Source organism: Notothenia rossii (assembly GCF_949606895.1).
Source record: "Notothenia rossii genome assembly, chromosome: 6".
In the NCBI taxonomy this organism is placed as follows: Eukaryota; Metazoa; Chordata; class Actinopteri; order Perciformes; family Nototheniidae; genus Notothenia; species Notothenia rossii.
In genome coordinates this window covers 49,296,544-49,314,800 of record NC_136909.1, presented here as the reverse complement: position 1 = coordinate 49,314,800, position 18,257 = coordinate 49,296,544, and the positions used below count along the sequence as shown (strand labels likewise).

Genomic DNA, 18,257 nt, shown 5'->3' with positions numbered 1-18,257 from the left:
ACCTGGACTATTCTTTGGATGTTCTGCATGATCATGGAGGTTTCCATAGACAAACTAGGAACAGCCACAGAAAGACTTCCATGCCTTTGAAGGTCATCTATCTGTCAAAACCAAAACATCAATACAAATCCAACCAGATGTTCTCCTTTCTATTAAAACGTCTTAAACATATTGTAATTCACAGAGTGTATACTTTTGAGGCCAGTTGATCCACTTTATCTGCTACTTTTCCGACAGATAATCGGATCTCTGTGTTGTGTTGTCTGGCCTCAGTCATCAAGAAGGAAGTGACATCACTGGAGCCTGACGAGAACAAACCATCGCAGAGTTTAATTATCAAACTTTCACTATTAAAACCAAACACAAGTTTCCTGCAGCTGTGTAGTTATATTGACAAATGAGGCTTTCGCAGCGGTTGATCCTTATTGAATAGAGCTCTTACCCATGTATGGAACAGGTTGTGCAGGATACACCTGGCCTACAGGCTGCAGCTGGGATGGAGCCCCAGAGCTCTGTGTGTAAGAGTAAGGCTGGAAAACAACAGAAGGCACTGATATTACCACGTCTGTCCATGATGTACTTACTGATGTCAGTACCATATGTGGAGGAATCCCACCTGAAAGGCATGGCTGCTGCCTGTCAGTCCGGGCTGTGGGGCAGAAGTGCTCATAAAAGGAAGTAAGGCAGAAGGTGGAGCGGTGTGAGGATGTAGTGCAGGAGCAGCAGCTGGAGCAGAGGCAGAGATCTGCAGTGGAGACGGAGCAGCAGGCTGCTCCCTCACTCTGCTGCCACTGGTGTCCTGGAGACCAACAGTGGCACAAAGTAAGTAGTGACACCAGATTGATATAATCAGATATCATTCTTTAAAGTTAATAATCATTTAAAATGCAGTTGTTGTTGTTGTATTCCCATAAGGATGAAAGATTATCAAGAAACAGATACAAATTAAAGACGAAAGTCAGAGCAGTAGAGGACGAAATATTCTTAGATGAGGTTTGGGTCAACCCCGAAAAGTGCCCCTTTAAGAAAATGAATGAATTTTTTATTTTCTGAAAATAATACTCATGTGATTTCTGTGACTCATTGATGTGATTTTAATAGTTTTTTTGGCAACAATTGAGCTGAAAAACATTCATTGTCGGTCTTGGCCTCCTTATGGGTTTGTGACAATAAGAGGAAATGATAACACTACCAGACATATTCTTTAACCCCCACAGAAGAGCCTGTCCCAGCCTTGTGCCGACCTACCTCCAGCTCAGAATCACTGGACTCGGGCTGGCTGGCCCCCCCCGTCAGAAAGGGCAGCATAGGCTGGCCCATCTTCGCCATGCGAGAGATCAGTTTTGCTTTTATGGCGTCTGGATTCTGAAGTGTGAAAAAGAAACCTTCCATCAATCCAGCTGCAAAGAAAATGCAATAAACATCGCAAAACATTGTAAATAGGAAGAAGGTCTGTGGGGGGGCTTACTGCCAGCTGTTCACTCAGAGAGTTTGACTTTGCACGAAGTGGTGGCTCCCTGCAAATAAAATAAAAAAAGGTCAAATAAAAATCATCTGAGGCAACAAAATAATTATGGTTAATACTGTTTATTGTTTCCTGAGGCCTAAGACTCACCCTGGTCTGCCTGGACCGGAGGCTGTGATCTGTGGTGGGGGCTCTAGGGCCACATTCTCCCCACTGGGGGCTGGGGAAGGAACTGGGGAGGGGGCAGCAGAGCCTCTGGTGCTGGCATTGGAACTAACAGACCCATTGTCCTTGGAAAACTTCACCTAAAGTGGAAGAAGGGCAGAAAGATCTTCAGTTCCCACTGGCAACATCACGATCAATAAGAATAAAGTCAAAGACATGTACTAACGCAAGATAAGAACACTCGTGATGTGAGCAAATATCAAATACAAGAGGTGAGTGTAGAAAAGTGTTCAGTGGGTGTTACCCGTCGAAGCTCCACTTCAAAAATCAGAGTGCTGTTAGCGGGGACGCGGTTGGGAACTCCTTTGGCTCCGTAGGCCTGGTCGGGGGGGACAACCACGAGACGACGGCCCGCCTTCTTCAGCCCCAACATCCCCTCCTCCCAGCCCTGCAGATCACACCAGGTCATAACACATACTGTTAGAGATGTAATGAATGGATGCCATAAGATGCACCTTATCCTTGACACTTCATCATTCATTCAGACCTGGACTCACACCTGACATCATGTCCAACTTCCGGCCCATCTCAAATCTCCCCTTTCTGTCAAAAATACTTGAACGTGTTATTGCCTCACAACTAAAGTCCCACCTCAGCTCCAATTACCTCTTTGAGCCATTTCAATCCGGTTTCCGATCAAAACACAGCACAGAAACAGCTCTTCTGAAAATCACAAACGACCTCCTCCTCTCCTCTAACTCCGGCAACCTGAACATCCTCATCCTCCTCGACCTCACCGCAGCATTCAACACCATCAACCACACCATCCTGCTGTCCCTCCTCAAATCATCACTCAACATCACTGACACTGCACTCTCCTGGCTGAAATCCTACCTCACCGACAGACAACAGTTTATCAACATCAACAACTGCACCTCCTCCACTGCTCCTCTGTCCCAAGGTGTCCCCCAGGGTTCAGTGCTTGGCCCCCTCCTCTTCATCCTCTACATCACTGGTTCTCAACGGGGGCGGTACCGCCCCCCAGGGGGCGTTCAGAGAACATCGGGGGGCGCTGGAAGCAATATTTTTGAAAGGGGGGCGTTGAGGTGTTCTTGGGGGGCGTTCACGCATAATGTCTTTTTGTCATGAAAAACGCTGGCCACAGCGTCTTTTCCTGTACAAAAAGCAGCTGTCAGCATCTTTTGTTGCTATAGGAAACCACAACTCTGCTTGCGATTGGTCAGCTGTCAGCAGTGTTATTACGGGTACGTTCGTAAATGCACGAACGGTCAGTCCGCTCGGACAACCCGTCTGTTCCGCCAGAGCACCCAGCTGTGAGCGCTCAGAGCGCAGCGCTCTGGACTGTGGAACGGGGACGCTCGGAGCGCTCTGAGCGCATTTACGAATGTCCCCTACAAAAAGCAGCCGGGAGCGGACCGGAAGTCGTTGTAATTTTGGGATCGCGACTGTTAATAATCTGTGTCACTTTGTTACATTTTGATATGTTTTGATATGACAAATTCCACTAACAGATTCGAACTAAGTGGTCAGTTTATGAAAATAATACCCGTTTCTATGTCTGCTACGACATGGAAGAGCTGGCTAGCCAGGCTGCTCCACACAGAGCTCTGTTTGTTCAAAATTACAACGACTTCCGGTCCGCTCCCGGCACGATGTCTTGTCATGTCACCAACTAGCCCTCTAGCGTTTGCCGCCATATCGTGACACTACCCCCCCCCCCCTAAATATTAGCATCATAAAACAACAAAAATCATATCACATCAGCAAAATGGCCGCGAAAAAGATAAAATGCAGACAGTACTCTATTGAATATCTTAGCTATGGCTTCATACCGTCTCCTACCAATGCACAACTCCCAATGTGTTTACTTTGCGAACATGTATTTTCCAATGAGGGAATGAAACCCTCACGTTTAAAGGAGCACCTTACCAAGATCTACCCGGATAAGGCAGATAAGGAGCGACGGTTCTTCCAGGCCCTCAAAGAGAAACATGGTAGGAGCACCATCAGCAGTCTCTTCGCTAGGAAGACCACCCAGACTGACAGCGGGCTAATAGCGTCATATAACATCTCCTTGCTGATAGCCAAATGTGGGCAGCCGTTCAAAATCGGAGAGAAGTTAGTACTCCCTGCCATCAAAGAGGTCATATCTACTGTGATGGAGCGTGATCCCACACAGGTGCTGAAATCCATCCCACTCAGTAATGACACCGTAGCACGCAGGATTGATGAAATGGGCGCTGATACAGAGGAGCAGCTGTGTGCCATCCTGCGGGAAACTCCATTCAGCCTTCAGCTGGATGAGACAACCACTTCTGACAACAATGTTCTGTTGATGGCCTATGTCCGCTATAGCACCTCCAACAGTCAGGAGATGGCTGAGGAATTTTTATTTTCCAAATATCTGGTCACAGACACCAAGGGCCATACCATTTTTAATGCACTGGATGCTTATCTACAGGAGAAGTCAATCCCGATCAACAACATCCTTGCATGTGCTACTTTCGGTGCGGTTGGCAGGTACCGTGGCTTCACCACTCTGCTGAAGGAGCAGGACCCGCATGTCCTCACAGTCCACTGTGTCTTGCACCGCCACAACCTTGTGGCCAAATCTAAAAGTCCACCTCTCCACGAGTCTCTCAATGTTGCAGTAAAGGCAATAAACAAAATAAAAGCCCACGCCCTGAATAACAGATTGTTCCGACAGCTGTGTCAGGAAAATGATGAGACCTTTGAGCGTCTTCTTATCCACACTGATGTCCGCTGGGTCTCAAAAGGAAACTGCCTTGCTCGTTTTTGTGAGCTGTTTGACAGCATCGTGGAGTTCCTGGAGGAGGTGGATGCAGCTCTCGGGGAACAGGTGTCATCCAGCCGCTGCGACATCATGTACCTCGCAGACTTCTTTGGCAAAATGAATGAAGTCACGCTGAAGCTCCAAGGAAAAGGAGTTACTCTGATCCAGAGCAAGGCGGTCATCCACAGTCTCACCTCCAGGCTGGATCTATACCGGCAGAGCATAGGCAGGAGGCAGTTTGCTCATTTCCCGCTGTTGACCAAGGTGATCTAGCCTAGGCTACTAAATAATGATAATAATAAATAATACATAATACGTAATAAATGTAGGCTACTCTATGCAACACTATATTTTTGTTCCTGGTTAGTATAAATAACTTATGTTCTGAATGTATTATGAGAATAAAGAAACATCAATTAGTAAACTAATTAGCAATAAAATAACCAATTTAAAATCGGATGGAAACATTCTGCACCGATAACAATTTCCTGGTTATACTCATTGCAGGTGTCTGAGGCTCTTACCGATGAGCGCCTCCTCATTTACACAGACCACCTGTGGATGGTGAATGCCGACTTGAAGATCCGCTTCAGAGATCTTTTGGACCTCGATGTTCCCACCTGGGTGGTGCAGCCCTTTCAGGCGGACGTGGCGGAATGCGAGCCAGCAATACAGGAGCATCTCATCGACATCCAGAGTGATGATGAGGCCCAGGCTATTTTCCGCACCTCTGGCTGGGGCAACATGTGGGTCAAATACTCTCAGCGTTACCCGGCTCTCTGGAAGAAAGCGAGGCTGCTTCTTCTGGCTTTCCCAACCACATACCTCGTGGAGCAGGGATTCAGCCAGGTCCTCCACATGCAGTCCAAGTACCGCAATCGCTTGAACTTGATGGCCTCAGGTGCACTGCGACTGAAACTAAGTTCTCTGTAACCCGCAGTGAAGAAACTGGCGGAGATGAGAACCACCAAGCGCAGGGCTCACACTAACCTTCCCCCCCCCCGCAATTTGGCGAAATGCAACACCTTTCCGACCTGTTAGTTCTGTAGGCCTAATGTACAGTTTTGTAGCCTACTGTTTGTTCTGCACTGGACATGTGTGAAATTGCTGCTGTTCCGTAGCAGTCTGTTTGTAGTCTCTGCTCTTGTCTGAGTTTGTTTAACACTCATAAATATCATTTTTATTCACATTCACATGGCTTTTCTGCTCTCTGGTAAACTAATGATAATGATATTCCAACTGCCCAGTTAAATCAAATCTATTATTTGGCATTCAGTGACATGCTTTTTAAATGATATAACACAGAATATTAGTCAACATTAATATTCAGGGAAGAAAATAAGTCTACTTTTTTGATGGGGGGCGGTAAGAGACCTGGATAATGGACAGGGGGGCGCTGGCCCAAAAAATTTTGAGAACCCCTGCTCTACATGCTCCCCCTTGGCAAAATAATTTATCGCCACAACCTTCAATTTCACTGCTACGCCGATGACATCCAACTTTATATCTCAACAAAAACCATCACCTCCACAACACACTCCACTCTCACCAACTGTCTCTCAGAAATAAAAGCATGGATGCAAACAAACTATCTCCAACTGAACAATGCCAAATCAGACATCATCATCGGCCCCCCATCCCGTACCAAAGACATCCAAAATGTCAACTTCACCATTGACAGCCACACTCTATCTCCCCCCCCTCACATCTGCAACCTCGGAGTCATTTTCGACAGTCAGCTCAAATTCAACCACCACATAAATCACATCACCAGGTCCGCCTTTTTCCACCTCAAAAACATTGCCCGTCTCCGCCTGTTACGTGCCGCAGTTGGTGCTCGTGTTTGTGCTTTTGTGTGGGTGTCTCTCTCTCTCCCTCTGATTGTCTCCAGGGGCAGCCTCTCCCCAGGTGCTCCCAATCCCCAATCAGGGCCTCCATAAAGGACCTGAGGAAGGCTGCAGTCGTTCTCTCCTTCTTCTCTGGCTGCATGTGTGCAGCCTGTGTTACGTGCTGTAGTGTAGTGTCTCTGTGTGAGGCCTAGTTTAACCTGTGTACTGCTAATTGTTAGGAGATGTGCTCCAGTGTGTCTTTGTGTATTGTTTTACGTTAGTCACTTTCTTTTGAAAGAAAGTTGTCCTTAGTTAATTAAATTTGTTTTTGCAATTTGGATGGTGAGCCTCTTTACTTTTTTATTAATTAAAATCTTACTTTGCGGCTTCAGCATTCAGTTTCCTCTCCTTTTTCTCTTGGCCGGTAGTTGTGTGTTGTTACTTCCCTTTGTACCCACTAGATTTAGAAGGGAACGTAACACCCAGGGCTCGAGCTTAAGGACGTCCCGTCGTCGAAAAAAATTGTGTCAGGGAGGATAAAAAATAATTTGGGGACGAATTTGGGACGAGAGTTAAAATAAAAATACCCTGCTAACTCTACTACAAACGGCGATGAAAATGAAATCGACTGCACGTTGTGTGTAGCACACAATTATTAAACCTCCTTGTCAACATTAACACAAAACATTTAGCAACCAGCGAAACACACACACACACACACACAGACAGACAGACAGACAGACAGACAGACAGACAGACAGACAGACAGACAGACAGACAGACAGACAGACAGACAGACAGACAGACAGACAGACAGACAGACAGACAGACAGACAGACAGACAGACAGACAGACAGACAGACAGACAGACAGACAGACAGACAGACAGACAGACAGACAGACAGACAGACAGACAGACAGACAGACAGACAGACAGACAGACAGACAGACAGACAGACAGACAGACAGACAGACAGACAGACAGACAGACAGACAGACAGACAGACAGACAGACAGACAGACAGACAGACAGACAGACAGACAGACAGACAGACAGACAGACAGACAGACAGACAGACAGACAGACAGACAGACAGACAGACAGACAGACAGACAGACAGACAGACAGACAGACAGACAGACAGACAGACAGACAGACAGACAGACAGACAGACAGACAGACAGACAGACAGACAGACAGACAGACAGACAGACAGACAGACAGACAGACAGACAGACAGACAGACAGACAGACAGACAGACAGACAGACAGACAGACAGACAGACAGACAGACAGACAGACAGACAGACAGACAGACAGACAGACAGACAGACAGACAGACAGACAGACAGACAGACAGACAGACAGACAGACAGACAGACAGACAGACAGACAGACAGACAGACAGACAGACAGACAGACAGACAGACAGACAGACAGACAGACAGACAGACAGACAGACAGACAGACAGACAGACAGACAGACAGACAGACAGACAGACAGACAGACAGACAGACAGACAGACAGACAGACAGACAGACAGACAGACAGACAGACAGACAGACAGACAGACAGACAGACAGACAGACAGACAGACAGACAGACAGACAGACAGACAGACAGACAGACAGACAGACAGACAGACAGACAGACAGACAGACAGACAGACAGACAGACAGACAGACAGACAGACAGACAGACAGACAGACAGACAGACAGACAGACAGACAGACAGACAGACAGACAGACAGACAGACAGACAGACAGACAGACAGACAGACAGACAGACAGACAGACAGACAGACAGACAGACAGACAGACAGACAGACAGACAGACAGACAGACAGACAGACAGACAGACAGACAGACAGACAGACAGACAGACAGACAGACAGACAGACAGACAGACAGACAGACAGACAGACAGACAGACAGACAGACAGACAGACAGACAGACAGACAGACAGACAGACAGACAGACAGACAGACAGACAGACAGACAGACAGACAGACAGACAGACAGACAGACAGACAGACAGACAGACAGACAGACAGACAGACAGACAGACAGACAGACAGACAGACAGACAGACAGACAGACAGACAGACAGACAGACAGACAGACAGACAGACAGACAGACAGACAGACAGACAGACAGACAGACAGACAGACAGACAGACAGACAGACAGACAGACAGACAGACAGACAGACAGACAGACAGACAGACAGACAGACAGACAGACAGACAGACAGACAGACAGACAGACAGACAGACAGACAGACAGACAGACAGACAGACAGACAGACAGACAGACAGACAGACAGACAGACAGACAGACAGACAGACAGACAGACAGACAGACAGACAGACAGACAGACAGACAGACAGACAGACAGACAGACAGACAGACAGACAGACAGACAGACAGACAGACAGACAGACAGACAGACAGACAGACAGACAGACAGACAGACAGACAGACAGACAGACAGACAGACAGACAGACAGACAGACAGACAGACAGACAGACAGACAGACAGACAGACAGACAGACAGACAGACAGACAGACAGACAGACAGACAGACAGACAGACAGACAGACAGACAGACAGACAGACAGACAGACAGACAGACAGACAGACAGACAGACAGACAGACAGACAGACAGACAGACAGACAGACAGACAGACAGACAGACAGACAGACAGACAGACAGACAGACAGACAGACAGACAGACAGACAGACAGACAGACAGACAGACAGACAGACAGACAGACAGACAGACAGACAGACAGACAGACAGACAGACAGACAGACAGACAGACAGACAGACAGACAGACAGACAGACAGACAGACAGACAGACAGACAGACAGACAGACAGACAGACAGACAGACAGACAGACAGACAGACAGACAGACAGACAGACAGACAGACAGACAGACAGACAGACAGACAGACAGACAGACAGACAGACAGACAGACAGACAGACAGACAGACAGACAGACAGACAGACAGACAGACAGACAGACAGACAGACAGACAGACAGACAGACAGACAGACAGACAGACTGACTTAAGCTGTGCCCATGTGCTGTCAGCCAGCCGCACAGCTGGCTGTGCCCGCGAATTCCTGGCCCGCAAATTCGCGGGTCTATCTACAGTAGGCTATATACTGAGTGTGTGTATTTTGCAGGTTGAGTGATGTAAAATGACAATGGTATCCCGTGGAGGAATTCTGAAATGTTTTACCGTTACATCACAAAAAAGCACAGCAGAACCAGACCCTGGAGCGCCGGCCTCTTTATTTACTTACTCCACTTCATCCCCTATGGGTAATAAGGCTGAGATGAGAACCCTCCATCGTATTTAGTCCTTATCAATATGCTGCGCCTCTCCCCATGTATGGATGGGTACCGAGCCCCGGTATTAAACGGGCTCCGCCCGGGCCGGAATTATTAAAGACAGTGGTAACGTTAAGCTCCGACGTTATCTGACTTTTTATCGGTACTGGAGACATTTAAAAAATATATGTCATATGTAGTATTGCTACATAAACATTATATCGCAGTTTTAGTTTATCCAACTCCGTTTCTAATATGCAATAAGACTACAACATGCGTCTATGATGTATTTTCGAGCTTTCCAATCCAGACGAGATCTCTTTCTCCCGTCTGTGTGCGAGGGGGCGGGGCAGTTTGTAAAGGTCTCCTGACTGTGTTACAGACTGTCCTCCTGGTTAGTGGTTACTCTGGGTTCTGTCTTCAGGACAGAGTGTTGGATTTTTTTTGTTAATTGGATGGGACTTGATTTGATTCAATATTAGTAATTTTCTCGTTTGTGTGTTTGTTTAAATATATTTGGCGTTTGTCATGTGATTGACTGATTTACTCAAATAAAAAGGTTGATGAATTATCATCTAATGATTTGTATGATGTTTTATTTATGTTAAAGGTCACTTTGAATGATTTTAACTAATGATAAGTAGTAGAAAAACTAATATTTTAAATTCGGAACGGTCCACATTAATTTCGGGACGGCTTAGATTGTATTTCGGGACGGTTCCGGGAGGATGGTGAAAAAAGTTAGTCGAGAGCCCTGGTAACACCGCCCATCACTCTCCTCCACTGATGCTGAAACCCTGATTCATGCATTCATCACTTGACGACTCGACTACTGCAATAGCATCCTCTACGCCGGCATACCATCCAACTTCCTCAATAAACTCCAACATATCCAGAACTCTGCTGCCTGCCTCCTCACCCACACCCGCTCCCGAGACCTCCACTGGCTCCCCGTCCTTCAAATAATCAACTTCAAAGTGCTCCTCATTACTTACAAAGCCCTTAACAATCAGGCCCCTCACAGAGCTGCTGCACCACCACATCCCTTCCCGCTGCCTCCGCTCATCACAAGCCAACCTCCTATCCATCCCCACCCGCACCAATCATCGGACCTGGGGGGACAGAGCCTTCTCCGTCGCTGCCCCCTCCCTCTGGAACTCACTCCCACAACCCATCAGAGACTGCACTGACCTCACCACCTTCAAAAAACTCACAAAAACTCACCTCTTCAATTTGGCTTTTAATGTGTGATTGTTTTTGTATTATTAGGGCCCGAGCACGGAGCGCTAGGACCCGACGGCGTCCAAGAACGAAGTGCGAGGAACCTATTGTTATTGGTGGTATTATTCTTTTTCTTATTATTATTAGTCACTATTTTTCCCGTTTTTGAGGGCTTTAGGATTCTTCAAAAGTTGTATAATTTTGCACGGACGCCAGGACCGGTAAAAATTGCAACATTCTGGAGTCAATGGTTTAAAATATTCCAACTTGCTCGCTAGCGCCAACTATCAAAATCTCATTTCGTAATAAATGTACAAATTCTCACCGTAACTCCGAAATAAATGTACAAATTCTCACCGTAACTCCGAATGACCTGAAATTTTGCACACATATCCGGGCAGAACTGTTCTACAAATAATCCTCTTGGAACCCTAAGCTCCGCCTACATTTTTATTTTATAATTAGCATAATTTAAACAGTTAAATATTCACTTAAATTTCAATTTTTCAACACCAAACTTCCTATACAGCATCGGTGGAGGGTCAGACACATTCCCGTACAAAATTAGCATGTTCAGACGATAAATATTGCCGCCATTAATCAAAACGTACTCGCAAAAAGGCGGGGCTTAGAAAGAAATGCTCATAACTCATCAACAATATATCCAAGCATCACAGCTTTTGGTGGATAGGTTCAGTCTGTCTTGGGGAATAGGGACACCAAATTATTTTCAAAAACACCACCAATTTATAACTCAAGAACGGATGGACGATTTTTATTTTTACACATACTCTGGGGGTGACTACGAACTTAGATTTAAAGCGTCGCAACAAATGCAGAATGTGGGCGTGGCCTATATAAATATTTTTAATTGCGATAGCATAAAATGAATTTGCTTCCATTAGCCCCGCCCCCCAGGAAGTCGGCCATTTTGAAAAATGTGCATTTTCCAGCCATTTTAAGCACATTCTTGCGAACTCCTCCTAGGGGAAAGATCGGAAAAATTCAAATCCAGGACACGTTAAGCCCCTATCCAATATGATGCTAAATTGAGAAGAACATCTTTGATAGCTCAATTGTGGAGGTTGTAAGCTAACGGAGAATGTTCAATTTTTGACGATTTACATGTCACAAATTACTACAAACTACTCGCATATATTTTTTCCGATATTCACGAAACGCTGTATACACATTGCTATTATAATTGCACAAATTAATCAAAACTACTACATTTCCATTTTTGGAAACCTTTACAAAGTGGCACCGTAACTCCGATTGACCTGAAATGTTGCATACTTATTCGGGTGGACCTATTCTACATATTATGTCGTTAAACCCCAAAGCTCCGTCTACTTCATTTTTTTTTTATTATCATAATGTTAAAAACAGTTAAATATTACCTTACATTTACATTTCTTGTTTTTCAACGCCAAACTTAGTATACAGCATTGGTGGAGGGTCAGACACATTACCGTAGAAAATGAGCATGTTCAGTCGATAAATATGCCAGTCATTAATCTAAACCTGTTTGCAAAAAGGCGGGGGTTAGAAAGAAATGCTCATAACTGTTTAGGGTTAGGGTTACCCCTAACCCACACACCGGCTCTGCTGGCGGCAAATTCTATTACAACAGACACCTATACACTCCACAACAGACACCTACTGAATGTAAAACACACACATACAGCTCCTAGAGCATATCATGTATATCAGGCTACAGCCCTTGTTTATTTTATTATGTGAAGCACTATATGGTTTCATGAAAAATATCTACTGTTTACTTGTAGATATCTACTAAAGCATACAAATACAGTGTGTAATGTAGGCCTGTTACATATATTATTTCTGTTCTCACTGTAAACATCGCGTCTGAATGAAACCAGTAGTATTAAAGAAAATACACTAACATCCAGGGGAGATGTGATTAGTGAGTAAACAAACGGTAAAGGGCAGAAAGTCTGATGCACATTTGATCATCTTGAATAACTTATAATCACAACGGGAACAGTTTGCAGAGCTGTGCTTCGTTCCAGCCATGCGTCACGCCTCTTTTAAACATCACTGTTGGCTGAAATCATCTCCGGAGAATACTTCAGTGTACCCTCGGTTATAGCTCCTCCAGAGAGACTCCTCTCTCCTCTCTCCTCTCTCCTCTCTCCTCTCTCCTCTCTCCTCTCCATCTTTGTACCCTTGATTATAGCTCCTCCAGAGAGACTGCTCTCTCCTCTAAATCAGTGTATCCTCGGTTACGGCTCCTCCAGACAGCCTCCTCGATAATCGATCCTCGACGACCCTTTAGAGAAATTTGTTTTCCTTCGAGACGGGTCGCTGCCTGAGGACCTGGGAGTCTGGGACGCGAAAGTTATAGAAATGAGAAACGGCTAATTTCCCAGGACTCGCGCACGTCTGCTTGACGCCGGGATGACCGGCTGCCCTCCCCGACAGGCGCACGGACGCGAGAGCCCGCTCATCACTGCGCGCACAAGTGCGACCGCAGTTTTAATTTGGCTTTAACTTTAACTATATATTTATTTGTTGTTCCTTTCTTTTCTTTTCTCTTCACTATATCTGTAAAGCGTCTTTGAGCACCTGTAAAAGCGCTAACAAATTAAATCTATTATTATTATTATTATTATTATTATTATTATTATCATTAATGAATGAAACTAAGCTTTCTGTTATGCTGGTTTAAGCCTTTACTAACACCATCTCCACTAAAACAAAGTCTACATTTAAAGAAACTATAAATGAGTAACTGTGTATATTATTTGATTTCATTGCATACTATTCCAATATAAATATTTGCATATAAAGACATTTGTATGTAGTGTGAAGGGGCTATAAACCTTTCCAGGGTTTTAAAGGGTATTGAACTTAAGCCGCTATTTTGATTAAGTGCATTTTGTATTAAACAAAGCGCTACTTTTTGATTCAGTCTTTATGTTTGGTGTTGTAGCCACAGTAATTGTTTAATGACATTGGTGCTATCTTGTCATCATTCATTTTTGATCAATTGTTGAGCAACTAAAGTAGTCATGAAATGAACCCTGGTGTGGACTTACTTTGATCACTTTTCCAGCTCCAATTTTCAGGCGTAGCGACTTGTCCTTGTTCTGGTTGGTGTCAAACATCTGAAGGATATCAAAGATTCAATGATGAGTGTGTCATCAAATCTACGCAAAGCTGGAGAATGAATTGATGAAATAATGGTGGACGTCACCTCTCCGATGGTGTGGTTCTGAAGCAGCCAGCCTGTGTACAACACCTCCAGAGAGTCTCCATTCTCCACGGCCTGGCCTTCACCCAGACTCAGATCCTGGACCACCACGGATTCCAGGGGGACGACGCTGTTTACTTTCGCCAAACACACCTAAGAAAATAAAGCAATTCTTATCGAATAAACAGGGGCCTCATTTATAAAAGGGATATGCGCTCAAAAAAGGGCGTACGCCAGTTTCTACGCAATGTTTGCGATTTATAAAATACTAACTTGACGGGAAAACGTGCGGTCCTCCACGCAAACTCTAACCCATGCGTACGCACTAAGCACAAAAACGGGAGAGATGAGAAACTGCTTCACCGTTGGCAGAAGGAAGAATAGAGAGAAATATGTGGAAATAATACCATAAATAAAATGTTACCTCTCATTTATCATATATGAAGAATTCATTTTCACAAATTGATTAAAGCCAATCTTAAAATGATTTAACAAATGCCTGTTTGAGACTCCTCAGTGCACACAAAAACATAACTTGGAGAAATAAATAAATACGGATATGTTATTTAAAACCACCTCGAATATGTTGTGTTAATGATATGAAATGTTTTCTCATAAATTATGCGGTAAGCGGGAGGACAGAATTACGTCTAAACTGACGCCGTTTTGCATTTCTCAAGGTTCTTACACCGTTTACTCACTAATCACATCTCCCCTGGATGTTAGGTTATGCTTTCATTGTGAGGCGATGTTTACAGTGAGAACAGCTGCTGAGGTCAGTGCAGAAAGCAGAACAGTGTGTATAATATATATCGCTCAATAATATATGTAACAGGCCTACATTTCACACTTTATTTGTAGGCTTTAGGAGATATCTACCAATAAACAGTAAATATTTTTCATGAAACCATATAGTGCTTCAAATAATAAAATATACAAGGGCTGTAGCCTGATATTTAGTTATGCTTTAGGAACTGTTTGTGTTTGTTCAGGGTATATGCAGAAATCCTGGGGTCAAATTTAATACCTTTTAAGACCTTTTTTAAGACCCTTTCCATACATTTTAAGACCTCATCGCAACTTTGAGTTCTAACCGGTTACATTGGCGACACACTTTACCTCACATTGACTATATTGATTGTAAGATAGCACAACTAAACAGAGTGCAGACAGACTACTGAAGCCTCCTCTCCACATGAACTTCAACCTCTCTGTGAAGGTCAGGTTTAATGCAGTATGCTGCTTTGTTGCTTCTGTACTCTGTGCTCTTTCATTCCAGTAAAACTCCTCAGAAACCATTAGAAACCAGTATTTGACCAATAAACAAAATAATTGACAAAACTTTGAACTATGAAATATATTAAACTTTGGTGAGCTTCAGCGGGGTAATGCCATATAGGAGCTCCCTCACAAATACCCAGGGGTTAAATTGAGCTGGGGCTGTCCGGGGCTAAGCCCTGGCACATAGGACGATGCTCTGACGTCATCACCCTCACACATTTGTGATATGTTTACAAAAAACGATATATGTTAAGACTTTTCTCGTTCTTAATATAGACTATATTCGGGTCGATATGTGTTGACTTTACTTTAAAATAGCAGATCTCTGTGACCGGATATAGTTTGGCTTAGACCCCGGCCCCTCGAGGACGCATACGGTAAAACGCATACGCAAACGCAAAAAAGTCTTCCGTTCACACGCTAGGGGTTTCACAACTACCAATATTTACTAGTCGACTAGTTTTTCAAAATAGTAGTCGACTAGTCGTTACGTCATAATAGAGACACACAAAGAGAGGTTTACAACTGTATTTTCTATTGGAACTCATACAGTAACATTAAACACTGCATTTTAATTTGTGTTACATGGCTGAGTAAATAACAAACACTGGACTCACCAAAATCGACAGCAAAAAACTCTTGTTTACATAAATGCCACGTAAATCCAGTGCGCAACAGCGCATTGCGCAACACTTTATTCGCTGTCCTCCACGATAACGTCCACCTTTCCATATTTTTGGTTTGAACACCAACGCATCGACATGTGAGGGAAGGAGGCTTGACCGCTTTCGGGTGACAGTGTTGCCTGCCAGGGAAAAAACCCTCTCACTCGGGGTGCTTGTGGCTGGAATAGCCAGGTAGCTCCTCGAAAGCGGGGGAACCGGTGCACGTTTTCTGCCCACCACTCCAGTGGATTATCCATTGTGGGGATATGCGGTGTCCGCTGGCAGTAATCCCGTAGCTCATCATCCGCATCACTGTTGACCCGTGTTTTCTTGCTGTTCGTTTGCCTCTGTTCAGTGCTGACGCCGGTCCGTTGCTCACTGGTGCTAGCATTACTGCTAGTGCTAGCTGTCGGCAGCGGGTGTTTCATCTTCAGATGGTTGCGCATAGCAGATGCATTTGTATTGTACTTCAGTACAGCTGTACACATCTGACATTTCACTGTGGAGTTGGTTACATCTTCGTTGAAGTACTGCCATACATAAGAATGTCGGACGTGTTTTGTAGCATTTTGCAGCACCTCGTTTATCTCCATTTTTTTCCACGACTAGTCGACTAGGGCCTACAGCGCCGACTAGTGGTAAAGGTAGTCGACTAGTCGATTAGTTGGTGAAACCCCTATCACACGCATTCAATTCCTTAACGTGTCCGTTCCATAGACTGTATATATAAATGGTATATATATATATATATATATATATATATATATATCCATGGTCCGTTCACACTAGACCGCTGGAAATGCTGGAAACGCTGTAGTACATATGCCAGGCCTGTAAGTGGCGCCGCTGCCGCCACAAAATACACCAAAAGCAGCGAAGAATACCCCGGGGCATGGTTGCCATGGTTGCCCTTCTGTTTATTCTCCGCGGTGGACGGCGTGTTCTCCTGCTGTATATCTCTCAGGTAGTCCATCAGCAGATGAAAAACACCCACCTCTCCGCCTCTTCCAAGGAACGAGGGGACCGTGCGGCAGAGTTTCCGTATTTTTTTTTTGAAAAGTGCCGATCAGAGGTCTTCTTTGTTAATTATTGAGCTTTAAAACAAATTGATAACGACTCTGTTCTCTGTATAATAATATTTAATAAACGGGGCCTGCCTCTCTTTTCCTCCCCCTCTTTTGACGCTCGTCAACTATCAACAGGAGGGCGGGGGAGACTCGCTTTGGGGAAGCAGTGTGTGGACCTGTCAGCGCAACTTACATGATGCCGAATTTAACAAACACATTTAAATAATTAGTTTAAACGGCATAATAATAAGGACGATCGTCCGTTCTGTGATTCTCCAGAGCACACATGTTATGATATTAGGTTCATGCAGAGTGAGATGAGATCGCTGTCCCTTTGAGAGAGAGAGAGAGAGAGAGAGAGAGAGAGAGAGAGAGAGGTGTGGCTTGTGCATGTGTGTGTGTGGATGGCAGAGCGAGAGTGAGGGAACGTGTGTATGTTTCTGGAAGTGAAACGAGGCAACAGAAAAACTGAGGTCTGTGATGTATTTTGTGAAACAGAAGAACAACTAAATAAATGCAACGGCATCCCAAGAAGAGCTCGCCTCTCTCCAGTCATTTAAGCTAAAGTGGGTTATTGAACCTGAAACTTGTTGCTTCTGCCCTCCTCGACTACGGTCTGGGAGCCGAAAGGAAAGTTCAACACACAGATGGCCAGTCCGCCCCTTTGTAGCATATTATTTCGATGAGAGATGAGCAGATCGCCACTGGGCTTTCAAATAAATAAAAAAACTGCTGCATTTGTACAGCTCCTTATTGGTAGTGCAATTAGTGAAGTGCTTTCCTCCGTGGTGAAACGATCAGCACTGCGAAAGTCACCTGGAGATAAAGAGAGCGGGGCTGCGTTGCGTGCATGGCTTCCTTCTGCAGGTAAAGGGGAGACGCGCTCTGGCGGCGGTCTCGTTCAGGATCCGAAAATACAATTTAAATATTTTGCACACTTATTCCACTTATTCCTAGTGTGCCACTGGTTACGGTGCCAGGGGTTGCCGACCCCTGATATAGGGCTTACACACGGAGCCGTTGGACCCCCAGAGCGTTGTGTATGTCGGTCTACCCACCTTGGGACCCCCCCCCCCCCCACACAGAGCGGAGTATGGCAACGAATCTTAAAATAAGAAGCGGCATTTTACGGCGCGCTATGCATGGGGCCGCCTTGAGGGGGTTTCCTGACATGTCGTTTC

General features: G+C 45.0%; 2 protein-coding genes across 7 annotated transcripts in view; one reads left to right on the top strand and one right to left on the bottom strand.

Annotated features, from left to right (window-relative positions):
- fkbp15b (FKBP prolyl isomerase family member 15b) overlaps nucleotides 1-18,257 on the bottom strand; it is a 45,525-nt gene that overhangs the window by 12,660 nt on the left and 14,608 nt on the right. For 4 of the 6 annotated variants that reach the window (XR_013809237.1, XM_079686846.1, XM_079686847.1 and 1 more), the window contains exons 7-16: nucleotides 14,067-14,216; nucleotides 13,909-13,977; nucleotides 1,935-2,078; nucleotides 1,616-1,770; nucleotides 1,469-1,517; nucleotides 1,249-1,365; nucleotides 617-799; nucleotides 443-530; nucleotides 194-303; nucleotides 3-101 (exon numbers count right to left, since the gene is read on the bottom strand). Coding sequence is in view for 5 of the 6 variants with exons in the window: in XM_079686846.1 (XP_079542972.1) it covers nucleotides 3-101; nucleotides 194-303; nucleotides 443-530; nucleotides 617-799; nucleotides 1,249-1,365; nucleotides 1,469-1,517; nucleotides 1,616-1,770; nucleotides 1,935-2,078; nucleotides 13,909-13,977; nucleotides 14,067-14,216 (1,164 nt within the window). In the remaining variant the exon portion in view is untranslated. The remainder of the gene's footprint in view (nucleotides 1-2; nucleotides 102-193; nucleotides 304-442; nucleotides 531-616; nucleotides 800-1,248; nucleotides 1,366-1,468; nucleotides 1,518-1,615; nucleotides 1,771-1,934; nucleotides 2,079-13,908; nucleotides 13,978-14,066; nucleotides 14,217-18,257) is intronic. The other 2 variants (XM_079686849.1, XM_079686850.1) reach the window with 2 other exon arrangements.
- LOC307042767 (zinc finger BED domain-containing protein 5-like) lies at nucleotides 2,085-7,065 on the top strand. The gene is made up of 2 exons (XM_079686853.1): nucleotides 2,085-4,709; nucleotides 4,953-7,065. Exons 1-2 carry the CDS (start codon nucleotides 3,420-3,422, stop codon nucleotides 5,376-5,378), a joined length of 1,716 nt encoding a protein of 571 aa, XP_079542979.1. The 5' UTR covers nucleotides 2,085-3,419; the 3' UTR covers nucleotides 5,379-7,065.

Excerpts from the sequence above, each read along its gene's own strand:
- LOC307042767 (XM_079686853.1), top strand. The coding sequence starts at position 3,420 with ATGGCCGCGAAAAAGATAAAATGCAGACAGTACTCTATTGAATATCTT. Across the intron at positions 4,710-4,952 it reads ATTTCCCGCTGTTGACCAAG|GTGTCTGAGGCTCTTACCGA; the intron begins GTGATCTAGCCT and ends TACTCATTGCAG.